Genomic DNA, 15,721 nt, shown 5'->3' with positions numbered 1-15,721 from the left:
TTCGTCTTCGGACCAAAACTGTGGGCTATAATTTGTTTGATTTACAGGACCACAGTAGCCATAATTCCGAAATCCCCAGCAATCATAATTGCACAACCGAGATGATGCAATCTTAGTGCTTTCTTGGGCTCCGAATAATCCATCAGTGTAATTCATTTTACTCTGTGGTGCAGGGATATAGTATAAACAACGAGACGCAGATCATAATCTCCACCTTCTCCCTGTACTTCAGGACACTCTTCTCTGTTCCCGATGGAAGATGGCTTCCCGGATGAAGAGCGGGCCGATCAGAGCCTGCCAGGCCTCAGTTCCCCTCACTGCTTCCCACACCAGAATGGAGAGCGGGTGGAGCGCTACTCTCGCAAAGTCTTTGTGGGTGGCCTTCCTCCTGACATCGATGAAGGTATTAAGGTCGTTTAGAGTACTTCTACCTAGGCATGTCACGATGAGGAATTGTTGTTGTGCGATATATTGTTACAGAAATGGTTGCAATAAAAGATATTTTTGTAATTTTTCAATCATTTTATGCCATTGATTATTTAGGGATTTGCCACTTTATTAGGTACACCTAACTAGCACCGGGTTGGAGCCCCTTTTGCCTTCAGAACTGCCTTAATCCTTTGTGGCATAGATTCAACAAGGTACTGGAAATATTCCTCATTCCAATTTTGGTCCATATTGACATGATAGCATCACGCTATCGTCGGCTGCACATCCCTGATGCTAATCTCCCGTTCCACCACATCCCAAAGGTGCTCTATTGGATGACTGGTGACTGTGGAGGCCATTTTAGTACAGTGAACTCATTGTCATGTTCAAGAAACCAGTCTGAGATGGTTTACGCTTTGACATGGCACATTATCTTGCTGGAAGTAGATGGGTACACTGTGGTCGTAAAGGGATGGACATTGCCAGCAACAATACTCAGGTAGGCTGTGGCGTTGACACAATGCTCAATTGATACTAATGGGCCCAAAGTGTGCCAAGAAAATATCCCCCACACCATTACACCACCACCAGCATGAACTGTTGATACAAGGCAGGATGGGTCCATGCTTTCATGTTGTTGACGCCAAATTCTCACCCTACCATCTGAATGTCACAGCAGAAATGGAGACTCATCAGACCAGGCAACGTTTTTTTAATTTTCTGTTGTCCAGTTTTGGTGAGCCTGTGTGAATTGTAGCCTCAGTTTACTGTTCTTAGCAGACAGAAGTGGCACCCGGTGTGGTCTCCTGCTGCTGTAGCTCATCCGCCTCAAGGTTTGTCATGTTGCACGTTCATTTGCTTGACCTTTACTACCTGTCTGGCCATTCTCCTCTGAACTCTGTCACCATTTGTGGTCAAAAAGCTGCCGCTCACTGGATATTTTCTCTTTTTAGGACTATTCTCTCTAACCCTGGAGCTGGTTGTGCGTGAAAATCCGAGTAAATCAGCAGTTTCTGAAATACTCAGACCAGCCTGTCTGGCACCAACAACCATATCACGGTTAAAGTCAATTAAATCACCTTTTTTTCATTCTGATTCTTGGTTTGAACTGCAGCAGATCGTCTTGATCATGTCTACATGCCTAAATGCATTTAGTTGCTGCCATGTGATTGGCTGATTAGAAATTTGCCGTAACAAGCAGTTCGACAGGTGTACCTAATAAAGTGGCTAGTAAGTGTATATACACTATCAAATGTCCTATAAGGTGAATGACCTAATAAACCTAATGAACTAGTATTATTAACGTTGACACCCGTGAGGTATAATGTAAATGTCATTGTAAAATGGATTTAACATTGTTTCTTGTAAATGTATATTGCAATGCCAAAAAATATTAAGGTCATCTCCAAGTATTGCACAACGTATTGACTATAGTGAGAGGCCTAACTCTACTCTGCTGTCTTGTAATTCCATGCAAATGTCAAACGTGCCAACCTTGAAGAAAAATTCAATTTTCACCAAAACAGCGAAACCATTTCTACGTTTTTTTTGTGTGTAGGCTTTTTCTGTTTCACCTCTGTCACATTTTATTCAGGGAGTTTCTACAAAGTATGTTGTATACTACAACTTGCATGCTTTTTTGGTCACATCTACGCATGTTTATTTTCCTCATTTAAAATATAATACATGTTTATAGATTGATCCCTTAAATCTGTGGTTGGCAGTTTTGGAAAATATAAACAGACTTTTTAAATATAATGTTAACATCAGTGGTCTCTACCTCAATTCCTGGAGGGTCGCAGCTCTGCATAGTTTAGCTCCAACCACCTTCAGCTCACACCTGATTAATAGTCTCAGTTGTTTTGAAAACCTTGATTATTTGGATCAGCTGTGTTTGATTAGGGTTGGAGCAGAGCTGTGGCCATCCAGGAATCGAGTTTGAGGCCCTATGGTTAACATACTTTCTCTGTAAATTTTTTATTTTGATTTGCTCTGCTTATGAAAACAAAAACAGCTTTCTAGGTTTGTTGTTGGCTTTGGACCTGTTTCCACACTAGCTCCGTGCTCTAACCTGCAACATTATGTTTCCTAGATGAGATAACTGCTAGTTTTCGCCGCTTTGGACACCTGTTTGTGGATTGGCCTCACAAAGCAGAGAGCAAGTCATACTTCCCCCCGAAAGGTGAGCAAAGAGTTTGGCACTGGCAGGTTGTCCGCAGGATCTTAAAAATGTCTACTGTTTAAATTGACTACTCTTTCATTATGTTTGGGGCTGTTTTTGCCCCATTGACTTCCATTATAACTACATTTTTTGACTGCAGAGCCATGACACCAGAAACAAGACAAAAACTAAAGTAGAAAAATTAAGGGCATATTTTTTTTAGCAGTTGGTGGATGATTTCTGAAAGATCGTTTAACACTGAAGACTTGAGTAATCAAGCTTAACATTCAGCTCTGTTATCACAGAAATAAACCGTATTAATATATATACAAGATATGTATAGAGTTTGGCACTGGTATGGTGTTCGCAAGGTCTTAAAAACATCTTAACTCTTGTGTACTGTTCAAATCAACTAACCTTTCATTATGTTTGTGGCTGTTTTTGCCCTATTGACTTCCATTATAACCACATTTTTTGATTGCAAAGCCATGACGTCTATTAACAAGACAAAGAAAACACCAAAACTAAAACAAGACACCAAATATTCCTGCATTTTTGATTGTTGGAAAATTTGTAATTTTTAATGTTAATTATCAGTTGGCAGCATTAACCCTTTAAATAGACCTGTGCAAAAAGGTTTCTGGCTTTTATATGGTGTTCTATGGAGTGAAACAGCATATTATAGGGTGTGTATGTAAATACACTTACTATGATTACTATGTTCTGTTTTCTTGAAAATATCATAAGTGTGCAAACACACACTGTACTTCATATAAAAGCTAAGATTTTTTTTGTGCTGTAACTGATGATCCACAGTAAAAATCACAAATTCCCCAACAGGGAAAACCACCAACAATCAAGAATGCATGATTATTTGGTGTCAAGGCTTTGCCTTCGAAAAATGTCAATAAAATAGAGGTAAATTAGGCAAAAACAGCCACAAACAGAACAAAAGGGTAGTACATATCCCCAGAGTGTATTGAACTTCAAATTGAATTGTTCGGAATTTCAAAATTCCAAAGCATTTTCCCATAATATGTGTCAAAACAGGATTTGTCACCAAAAATCATTCCACTTGCTGAAACACAGAAACAGTTGTGGCCAAATTAAGACTCAAACTCCCTCTAGCGTGGATGAAAACATCCCCAACAGCAGGTTAAATAAAAATAAATAAGGCCTTCATTTTACTTGCATATTGTGTTGTTGATCTTTAATTATTTAAAAAATGTCTAAAGTTTTTAAAGCTACCCAGTAGGGCCAATCACCAACAACACATCTTAACACAACTTAAAACACAATTTCTATTTATTAACTCTGTTTACCAATTTGGTTTAATTATCTTTCATACAATGACCAATGCAACCTCAGCTCAGTTGACGTTTCTGTGTAGAGTTTGCATGTTCTCCCTGCTTTCGCGTTGGTTTTCCCGGGTGCTCCGGTTTCCCCCACAGTCCAAAGACATGCGGTACAGGTGAATTTGGTAGGCTAAATTGTCCGTAGTGTATGAGTGTGTGTGTGTGTGGATGTTTCCCAGAGATGGGTTGCGGCTGGAAGGGCATCCGCTGCGTAAAAACTTGCTGGATAAGTTGGCGGTTCATTCTGCTGTAGCGACCCCGGATTAATAAAGGGACTAAGCCGACAAGAAAATGAATGAATGAACAATGACCAATGCTGGTTAACAGTTGTGTTTACAGTTACCTGGTTTGGACACTGACCTGGGGTCCATACATTTATTTAGTTTTAAAACTTGTCCTTTTTTATTGTAATAAGTAATGTTGAGAAAAAGTGTATGTATACATTAAAGTTTGCTTGTTTTGACACATTTAAAATAGGGTGGCTAAGAAATAATTATTAGAATTCCTTTGACAGGGCAAGTAACAGTGATTCACATTAGATTTCACATTCAGAAAAAAACTCCTTAGCCTTTAGTCCCATATAGGTCTGCAATTTAATTCAGAAAGTCTTACATTTGACTTGGTGAAACCCTGACGTTAGATGAGTGTATAAAAGCGTTCTTTCTGAGCAATCGAGCATGAGAGAAACATTCATGTTCATAATAAGCAGATAATGATATATATTTGTGGCTTACTTCATTGCTATGACAGCACTTGTTTACTGAATCGAAGGGATCATTTTGTCATCATTGACCTCAAGTTTTTAACCCACAAGACTTCCGTCGGTCCGTGGAACACAAGTGTGTATTTTTGAGGAAACCAGAGTTATTTGTGTCTCCGTTGAAAGTCCATTTCTGTAAATAATAAAGTGAAAAATGTCTCTTGCAGACTCCAAATAAAATGAACATCCCTACACCCTTATCCCTTCAAAAAGTCCTTGATGTTTTTCGAATGATGCAGTGAATGATCATCGAAAGTTTTCTGTGTTAAATAACTAAAGTGGAACTTTAAGAAGTAATTCAGATGATTACTCTTGTTTTGAGTCATTTTGTCTAAGTCATTTTGAATTTGCTCTTGGACTAAATAATCTGACTTTCATCAGAAACATAATATTTTAGGTTTCATTAATGCTGAAAATGAATTAAAATACTCTGGGTTTGAAATAACACTTAACCCTAACCCAACCCCTGTAGTTTCATTAGGCAATTTGATAGCAACCGTCTTTTTAAAGAAGCGCTACTGATTTAAAAAAAAAATAAAGAGTGGGATGTAACTGATGTGTTTTATGTCGTAGAGTAAAAGGTGAAAGTATTTTGAGTTTGTGTTAGCCACAAACCTTTTTTAACCGATTTTTAAACCAAAAATCCCATTTAAAAAAAAACCCAATTGACTTTGGGACGAGGGAACTGGAACTGCTAAAATGCTAACTCGCTTCCGGGTTTGTGCATACAAATTGATGTCAGTGTCTCCCCTCTTTGCTATCAGCTTTTTGTTGTAATTTTGATCTCTAGATATTCTGCATTTCCTGCTGTTTACTAACTCATTAATGCATTTTTATTTCCAAAGGCTACGCTTTCCTCTTGTTTCAAGATGAGAGCTCCGTTCAAGCCCTTATCGATGCCTGTATTGAAGAGGACGGAAAACTCTACTTGTGTGTTTCCAGCCCCACCATCAAAGACAAACCTGTAAGGATGAATTGCACTACTGCAACTCAGTTCAAACAAGTTTATTTTACATTGCTTTTATTTTTGTATAACGTTAAATCTAGTCTGTATTCTGTCGAAACGTTGTTGCAACTAGGGATCTGTTGTGTTGAATTAGTATTTAGTTATTTGGCTTATTGTTACAGGTCCAAATTCGCCCATGGAATCTTAACGATAGTGACTTTGTGATGGATGGATCACAGCCGCTGGACCCCAGGAAGACCATATTTGTGGGTGGAGTGCCACGTCCACTGCGTGCAGGTATGGATGCTTTGTTTATGCCTTTCCATTTGCATAAACACACTGTGATGGAGTAACCAGGGTTTATATTTGCACCAGGAAATATTCACAATTGAGTTCAGGAGCCATTGGATAGTTCCCCTATAGTTTAATTTACCTTTGTAAGCACTCAGGGAAAACCCTTGTCCATTTTCTTGTTGTTCTTTTCATCAATCATTACTGTTTATCTCTTGCTGTGGGTTTTGCAAATGTTTAACATATGAAAAGTAATAACAAGAGTTGATGACTCGCACACATTACTTCATTCGATGCACAAATTATCAGTCAAACCTCATTGTTTGGCCATTTTGAACATTGCATGTAGTTAGGATTGTGTAAATTAGAAACTTCTTTACTCAAAAATACTATACATATATGTGCGTATATAGAGTTTCACCAAGTTGGACATTTTCCTAAATAATCGTTTTTGTCTATTCTGGAACAATATTCCAATCAGCCAATCAAATTAAAGGGATAAGTTTGTTTATTTTTGGCTTACAGTTAGGGTTATGTGCTTCTATAGCATCTCTATTCAACTATTAATCCCCCCTGAGCATTAGGGTTAGGTTTTAACAGAGTTAAGGTAATGCAGGGCTCGAAATGAACCTTTTTGCTTGGTAGCACCAGTGCTCCTAACTTTAAAAATTTAGGCGCATCAGCCAAAATTTAGTCGCACTTATAAGCACGTTACTACAATTTTTATTCAAACATATTTATTGCATTTTAAACCAACACTAATCAAACTAACAAGCAAAAAATAAAATAAAAATAAAAAATAAAATAAAAAAATAAATATATATTTATATATATATATATATATATATATATATGTATGTATTTTATATATATATATATATATATATATATATATATATATATATATATATATATATATATATATATATATGTATGTATGTATTTTATATATATATATATATATATATATATATATATATATATATATATATATATATATATATATATATATATATATGTATTTTATATGTGTATATATATATATATATATATCCAAAAGATACACGGAGCGCTCACCGGCCCTGCACGCATTGCTTGACATGAATGGATCTGTTAACGATATAACTCTGCTGTTCTCACGGGTGCTGTCTGATATTGCACTGATGTTTTTGACATATACTGTACCTTATTATATGCATACGTCATGTTAATAGCAATACCGGTCTTTTTATGAGTAACTATGTTAGTTTACTTAGTGCAAGCCCATTTGCGATGGTGTACTTGGTGTTAAATTTTACATACAGCTGCCCCTTGCACGGCGGACAGCATCTGGTGATTATATGAAAGATTAAACTGAAGCTCGCGTGCTAGATGTGGCAAACAGTTACCTGAAAATTCTATCCCACAGACTTTTCATAGCGGACTTGAAGCCAGTGAAAGTCTTTTATCCACTCTACGAAAAGTGTAGATAGCGGAGTAACATTTAGCACATGATCACTAGTAAGATGTGTCATTATTTATAACTTTAGATGCCATGGTTTCTAAAACAAAGTCTCAGTGTCATCTTCATTCTTATCTTCAGTGCTTTACCAAAATCTTGCTTCTTTTAGTTTGGTTGGAATAAAAGATTTTAATAAACAAGCCCACTTATGGCGCGTGATCAGAGATTGGAAAAAGCCACGTACTGCAGCACGCAGGCACGCAATGACAAATAGATTGACTGGATCAAAAAGGTAATCTAGTTGCGCAATAACAAAAAATAATATAGATTGCGCCTTAAAACACATTAAAACGAAAGTAACAAGCCCAATTTAAAAACATAAGAAGTAGAAAGTACAGATATTTGTGTAAAAGTGTCAGGAGTAAATGGTAAAAGTCATCAGAAAAATAAATAGTGGAGTAAACTACTGATACCAGAAAAATCTACTTAAGTACAGTAACAAAGTATTTGTATTTTACTTCCCATCTCTATATGGGATTCATTGGAAATGAATATGCAGATAAAGCAGCTGATGAAACCCTTCAGCTGGAGATAACAGCATGTCATATACCCGTGTCTGATGTTAACCTGCCTTAATTCTGTATATTAATGAGAAATTAATGAGAATGGGATGAATGTAGAAACAACAAATTGTATGAAGTGAATCCATTTGTAAATGAAAGAAATAATTAGCATTTTGAAAGTAGAAATGATCAGGTGGTACATACAAGATAGAGAATCGTCCACTAAAGACTTGCACATGTATATTTATTGAAAAACGGAAGAAAAACCTTCTTGTGTAAGAATATTTTACATTTAATGTTTAATATTGAATGTATTTTTAATATTTTGACGATAAAACATTTTAATAGAAAGTGTATTTTTAAATTATGTAAGAGAATATTTTTATTCAGGAAATATTTTAAGGGAAATGTTAGAAAAAGTGTCTTCTGAAGAAATATTTATCATTAATCAACCTAAAACATTGTATATGACTCTATAGTGTTGTTGTTATTTGTATGTTTGTTTGTTTGGTCACACTTTACAATAAGGTTCATTAATTAATGCATTTACTAACAAGAACTACATATTAACAATGCTTTTACAGCATTCATTAACCATAGTTCAACATTTTCTAATGCTTTATTAGCATCTAAGTTCTTGCTTGTTATCATTAGTTAATGCACCTTGAGTTAATATGAACTAACAATGAACAACTGCATTTTCATTAACTAACATGAACAAATACAGTAGTAAATGTATAGTTCATTGTTTGTTCATGTTAGTAAATGCATTAACTCACATTAACTAATACAACCTTACTGTAAAGTCTTACCGTTTGTTTTTTGCACAATTAATGTTTATTAAAAAACTGATATGATTGTATGTTATATATTGTATTGTGAATATAGCCAGTGCTGCTGATATGGCATTGAAGCATAAATGAATAAGGAAAGATGTACACAATGATTGGTTATCTCAGAGCATTAACCCCCGTGTTGTGTTTCTGGCAGTGGAGCTGGCGATGATCATGGACAGGCTGTATGGCGGTGTGTGCTACGCAGGCATCGACACAGACCCAGAGCTGAAGTACCCCAAAGGCGCAGGGCGGGTCGCCTTCTCTAATCAGCAGAGCTACATTGCTGCTATCAGTGCTCGTTTTGTACAACTGCAGCATGGAGAAATCGATAAACGGGTCAGTGGCAACCTCCACCAAAAATACACACGTACACTCCCCTTCCATGAAATGACATTGATCTTGCGAGCATCACAAACACTTAAGCTCAGTTTTTGGACTATGCTCTAACCCTGTTTGTGACTAGCTTGTTTTTTTTGTCTGATTAACAGAAGTGTTTTGCATATAGTATTCAACATTTATAGTTATTCAAAACCTTTCATCAAAGTTGTCCTAAAACTATTAAACAACCCCCATTTTTGCCTTAGGATAATTTTGATTACTGTAGTTATAGTCTAAAAGTAATGCAGGACTTTTTATTGGTAAAAAAAAATGTCAGGATATGGTTATTAATGCCCTAAATCTGACATCTCCAATGAAGGAAATGTCTTATGGAACCATAGTGTGGCTTTACTTTATGGTTTTATTTTCATCACTATTTATTTTCCTCCATTTAACTTATTTCAAACGTGTCAGTTTTGCAATGTAGTCTGTTGTAGTATAATAGAGATACTATTGTATTTTTTAATTAATATTTATTAGTTTGTTTTATTTTTTTTGCTTTTTAAATATTGTCATTTTGTTAATTTTCATCATTTTATGAGATTGTATTAATAATAAAGTCATTATTTTATTTAAAAATAATAGTAAGTTAAAAGTAGTTCATGAGCATTGCTGTGATTATTTATCTTAAGTATTAATATTTGGGAAATAAAACCTCAGATAAACAACAACATAGCCTTGTAGCATTAGCAAAAATAAGTCAGGCACTGCTAATCAAATGTATGAACTGAAGTTTCAGCGATTGTTGGTGACTGTCAATGCCAGTCCGACTGCTAAAGTTAGCTAAAATTGGGTCATGCAACAAGACAATGATTTAAAATACACCAGGAAATCTGCAAAAAGATCAAAAACAACAAAAATCAAGCTGTTGCAATAGTCCAGTCAAAGTCCAGAGCTCATCCTGACTGAAATGCTGTGCAAAAATCTCCTCCAGAATCAGAGCTCAACACTAAGAATAACTTTTAGTAGTCAAGTTTGCCCTGCCAACATTATCTCTGACCCTACCTAAAAAATTATTAAAACTAGATATTTTTGTAGCCATATATGTTTTCATTGCCAAATGTTGTTATATACATACACCTTTTATCCCGCGTTTGTTTCCGTTCATGTGTTATTTAATAGAAACATGACTAGAATAATTTTCATGTCAGACAATTTTTACCTTATTGACTCATTGCTTAAGCTGGCACCGCATCGCGCACTTCCGCTGACTGCGCGCGAAACGGCCGAGGCCGAGGCTCACCGCGTTCGCCGTTGTGATATTCAATAAAACGATAGGGGGCGGTCAAAAGAAACCCACCGTAAAGTCAGACAGATAAACAGAGAAGTAGAAAGTTTCCGGAACTACGTCATATCATAATGTCGTTCAATATTTTTAAACTATTGATTTTGTATTGTTTTTATACATTATTTTAATGATTATAAGTATTTTTTTATAACAATTCAAGATTTTCTTTTTTTATCAAATCACTTGCTTTTGTTCATATCTCGGCCAGTTATACTATTTAAAGTTTATTATAATAAAAATCACAAGAGAACATGAGTTACTTGACAAATATATTTTTATTATTGCAAGAATAGAAGCAAAAAAAGAAAAGATTTTTTTAGAAAAAGATTCTTTTTCAGATTTAGCCCCCTCCACAAATATATAAATCAGTGTTACCGGTGGAAAAACATTCTGTATTTGTAATTAATGACAACAGAACATGAGTTACTCTACAAATGTATGTTTTATTATCACAAAAAAAGCACACTTACTAAAAAATATAGATGTTTTTTTTTTTTTTAGATTTAGCCCGCTCCATAATTCACACATTATTGTCTGGCTAGTTTCTGTCCTCTTCTTATGCTAAAAAGGCAGTGATGGTCCAACATTACAGATCATTATCACCAATAAAGCCCAGAAAAACAGGGCATCAGTATATTGTAAACTGATAGGTTTAAATATTCCATCCCAGTTATTAAAGAAATACTTCTGTGACTTCATTAGTTTTGTAACTATTAAACTGTTTTAAATTCAAAATTAAACGAAATACATCAGTGTAAAACCTATAAATGGTGGAAAAACATATTCTGTGATTGTGTACCTGGTCTCCACTTTTGCCATGGCCTCTTTTGGTTTTAATAAATTTGTTCTACAGGTTTTTCCAAACCTTTTAACAAAAACTTTCTCTTTTCCCACGGCTGTTGCTATTACTAGCCAAGAATTATTGATCATTTGGTTATCTTTCTGATTACTTGTCATTAGATGTGTACAGTCGTACTGTTTCAGACAAAATCTCTTCAAAGTGTATCATATTCCACTCAAATCAGTTGCGGCGCCGTGCCACTGTTCGCTCGAGTCTCAAAAAACGCCCGCACACCGCCAGCCGAAATCATCCGGCGCGCACCCGAAGTGAACCTCCGCAAACTCTTCGATGAAGTCACATTCGCCACGCGCACTCAAGCGAACAAGCGGACGCGTCGAGTATAAACCAGACTTTAGACTTTAGACTTAGCACTCTGGTATTTGACTAAATCTATTTAATAATGGAAAAGCTCCAAGCATTTCATAGGAAGGACCCGCATGTAACCGTATTCTGATCTCTCTGTGTCCAGGTGGAAGTGAAGCCATACGTCCTGGATGACCAGCTGTGTGATGAATGTCAGGGGACTCGCTGCGGAGGCAAGTTTGCTCCTTTCTTCTGCGCTAACGTGACCTGTCTCCAGTATTACTGTGAATATTGCTGGGCGGCGATCCACTCGCGCGCCGGCCGGGAGTTCCACAAGCCCCTGGTGAAGGAAGGCGGCGACAGACCTCGTCACATCTCCTTCCGCTGGAACTAAAGCCGGCGGGACGGGAGGAGAAGAGCGGGAACGAGCAGGAGACGGGAGGAGCGTAGCCTAGGAGGAGTCGCAAAATCATCATCTAAATAAATGCACTTTTCTGTTGCTGGTTCCTTTTTAGTTTAATTTAAGAAGAAGAAAAAAAAAGACAAACGACAAAAAAATGGATTTTAATTTGTCATTTAATATATATGAAAAAAAAGAAGATTCAGGAAGAAAAAGAAAATGTCTAATCCATCTCTCTATTTTTTTATAACTCCATTCTATTTAATTTTTAAGTGCACAGAGATGTGAATATATTGAGTATTAGTATAATTTGTCAGTAGGTATCTGCATGACTTTAGAATTGGCTTTGTTTTCGTTTAACCTTGCGATTTGGGAAGTATTACGTCCTATTTTAATTTAACGGAAAAGGCGAAGGAGCAAACGCGAATAGAGAGAAAAGGTGCGGGAAGAGTGCACTTATTTCTTTACAGATGTGTGGTTTAAGATCTCAGTTGTTAACCAAAGCTTGGGATTTAACGAAAACAGATGAAGCGAATTCTCTCGACGCTCTGTTTTTATTTCGTGCGTGTGTATACTTTAAGACCATGCTAATCTTTAATGTTGACAACAACTGATTCCACAACAGCTGTCTGGATTTGATCTCCATGCAAGAAAACTAATACCTCAAGCTTAGCTGCTAGTTTAAGTCGAATATATATTTAAAAACGACAAAAAAAAAATCAAGCTGGTCTAACCCGTTCCCCTCAGGACGGCAGAAAAAAAAGGAGGTGACATCAGCAAACAGCACATTGAGAAAACCTGCTCTGTCGCTTCCTGATTAGAATTGGAGATTCAGCATCCTCGTGGGGAATGTACGTTGGTAAAGTTGCAGTAGTCTGCCTGCAAAGCTGGTTCGAACGCGAGGAACTTGATTTCGTTTCTGGTCCTGCTTAGCGTCCGCGTTCTTTCAGGCTGTTAGCGGCAAGCCTTCGTTTTTTAATTTTGTTTTATTTTAGCAATATGTCTCGCCTTTCCCCAGAAGCCCCCCTCAAAAAGAGGTGTACGTACGAGCAGAACAGCTACTTGAAAGGGAGGAAGACAATGAAGCTCCTGTACTGCAGCCGCAGTGTTGAAGTGTGAAGCATAACTGAAGGTAGTCCATGCATCTCTCCTCCCCCCAACACTCACTTTCAGACATTAGGGAACCAAAGATGGCTGTTTTGGTAGCTAGTAAAACCATGGACGTTTGCAGATTTAATTTTGCCCCCCTTCGCCCAACCCCCAGTCCATCCCATTCGATATATAAAGACCAGACGGGCTCCAGCAAACCAAAGATTGGCCTTGAATCCATCAGTCCTAGTAACACTAGTGAAAACCCTCAAACGAAGAACACGCGCATAATTCGTCAGGTAACGGCCAATTCTCGGAAAACCGATTAGCGCTAACGTCAGGGAGTCAGTGATCAGTTGATACACTAGTGAGAAACTGCGTCACTCGAGCTGGTGGTGGTCGAACGTTTTCAAAGCGAAACACTTTTTGAAGAATTTGCTGTTAACGCGAAACGAAAAACGAAAAAAAAAAAAAAAGATTATTTTATACATGGCCTGCTGATTTTTTGGTACAGTGTTTTCTAGCTAAATTATTTTGTCATGCACATATAAACATTTATTATGCACTACTTTTCTAAATACGTTTTTTTTTTTCGACAGTCATTTTAGGCACATTTTTCACGAAACGGAAAAAAAAAACTCCTTTTTGCAATACCTCAATTTTTCACATTGTGAAAGGTAGCTTTTGTACTTTTGTTACTGAGAGATCTGCATATATGGAAACTTTCATTTGAAGAGAAAAGTGAATTTAATATATCTTATTTTCAATTATGCTTTTTATACATTTCAGTGCTGAGGAATCTTTACAGCTAAAGCAGCACGCACTTGTGTTGACGCGACAAATCTGCAGAGGAGAGAGAGCGCTCTTGTACACTAGATTTCAATTGGGAAAAAAATGATCTGACAGCAGCATGGTAAGAACAACGTTGTCGTTCATGTTAAGCAAAAGCTCGTCTTTTTGGTTTCCTCTCTCCATAGCTGGAACTTAAACTATAATATAAGGAGAATGCTAAATCTGGTCAGTTCACGAGAATGGATGTTTGATGTTTAGATATTTTAACATTTGAAAATAAACATATATACATATATATATATTCTTGAACTGCCAACTAGTTCCTATTGTAACCCTTAGCATGCATGATGAGAAGAGAAAATAAGAAAAAAAAAAACGTACATGAATTAGCTCTTGAAATTAATCGTTGTGGTTGTGCACCAGATGTTTCTAAAGCTTTGATTTGAGGCCACCCCCACTACCTTGTTATTATTCTCTATGCCTTTCCCCGTAATCCAGTATCGATAGGATGCACAGAGGAAAAATACAGATATATATATATATAGATATACATAAGAAAACAACTATTTGCAGTGCAGGACGAACGCATCTTCTTTAGTACGCTGTGTCGAAAAGACTTGAGAACTTCATCCCCACTGTCTGTTTGAAGTAAATCCAAACCCGTTTGGAGGAAGGGGAACTTAAGACTTGAATGTGGTAAATATGTTGCAAGTTAACGTCGAGTTGTTATGTGCAATACTTTTTTTGAACTTTTTTCCAGATAAAAAAAAGAAAAAACAAGACTCTTTGCAATGTAATTCTTTAATGCCATTTTTAATTGCCGACATTTAAAGAAGATGTTAATATGTTTTTCACAGTCATTTTCTACTGTTATTGTAATCCTTTTCATGCTGGTGTTTGTAAAAAAGAAACGGATAAAAAAAAACCCCGAAATCAACCTATTTGTACTAATATAAATGATCGAAGTTATTTTTAAAACATTAAAGGTTTTGTGCTCATTTTGCTTATTTTGTTTCTTTGGAGCTACTGTGATTGATCGCATTGTAATTATTAGGTCAACGATGTATCTAGCTGTTTATCGGTCTATTTTTAATTGGAATGTATAATTAATTTTTATAATTTTGATCAGATTTTTGTTATATTTTTGAGGTGAAGCTTTTAATATGTTAAAGTGTCTAGTTTTTACTAATTGCTATATTGTGCTCCACAATATATGGTTCACATTTTCTGAAGGAAAATAAATATTTAAATATCTGTCTGTTAACGATGTTACTTAATGGCGAAAATTTCAATAGTTTTTAACTGTGTATGGGAAGGTTGTCGTATTTATTAATAGCATTTTTTTACTTAAGATATCACCTTAATTTTTATTGTCATTTCACTTTATAAGTTCCTATTTTTGTATTTTGCTTTCTAATTAAGTTATGTTATACGAAATGTTCATATTCTAGGAGTTGGTCTGTAAGTGCTAGTGAAACGAAAAGAAAAATCTAATGTTATTTAATTGTTTGCAGCCAACTATTTATAACAATATGCATAATTTTTAAATATTTGTAATGTGAAATGTTGAATGAATAAAACTTAACTGTGACAAGACATTCAATTCTCTCTTGGTTTTATTGCGTTGTGTTTTTTACGAACTGTCCTCGCAATTACAATTTTGCATTTCAGCTGTTTTGTATGGAATTGTAATTTTGATTTTGTGTACAAATGTACAAAGTAGCCTGAAGCAAGAACTGCATTTATTTTCACCACAGAAAAATTTATTTTTTACCAGTAACCTAAACCATTGAAGGTATCGTTCACCCAAAAGCCTAATGACCTCATTGTTTACCCTTTCCCTTGTGT

General features: G+C 35.9%; 1 protein-coding gene across 3 annotated transcripts in view; it reads left to right on the top strand.

Annotated features, from left to right (window-relative positions):
• Nucleotides 1-15,471, top strand: part of cpeb4b (cytoplasmic polyadenylation element binding protein 4b) — a 64,691-nt gene extending 49,220 nt beyond the window's left edge. For 2 of the 3 annotated variants that reach the window (XR_015519398.1, XM_087299102.1), the window contains exons 5-10: nt 233-403; nt 2,522-2,611; nt 5,551-5,669; nt 5,834-5,948; nt 8,937-9,118; nt 11,759-15,471. Coding sequence is in view for 2 of the 3 variants with exons in the window: in XM_087299102.1 (XP_087155228.1) it covers nt 233-403; nt 2,522-2,611; nt 5,551-5,669; nt 5,834-5,948; nt 8,937-9,118; nt 11,759-11,986 (905 nt within the window). In the remaining variant the exon portion in view is untranslated. 3 annotated transcript variants of the gene reach the window in all.
• Nucleotides 15,472-15,721: the final 250 nt, after the last annotated feature.

This window comes from Danio rerio, chromosome 21 (genome assembly GCF_052040795.2).
Source record: "Danio rerio strain M-AB ecotype USA chromosome 21, GRCz13ab, whole genome shotgun sequence".
NCBI classification, from domain to species: Eukaryota; Metazoa; Chordata; class Actinopteri; order Cypriniformes; family Danionidae; genus Danio; species Danio rerio.
The sequence above is the reverse complement of the archived record's forward strand: the minus strand, read 5'-3'. Positions and strand labels throughout refer to the sequence as shown.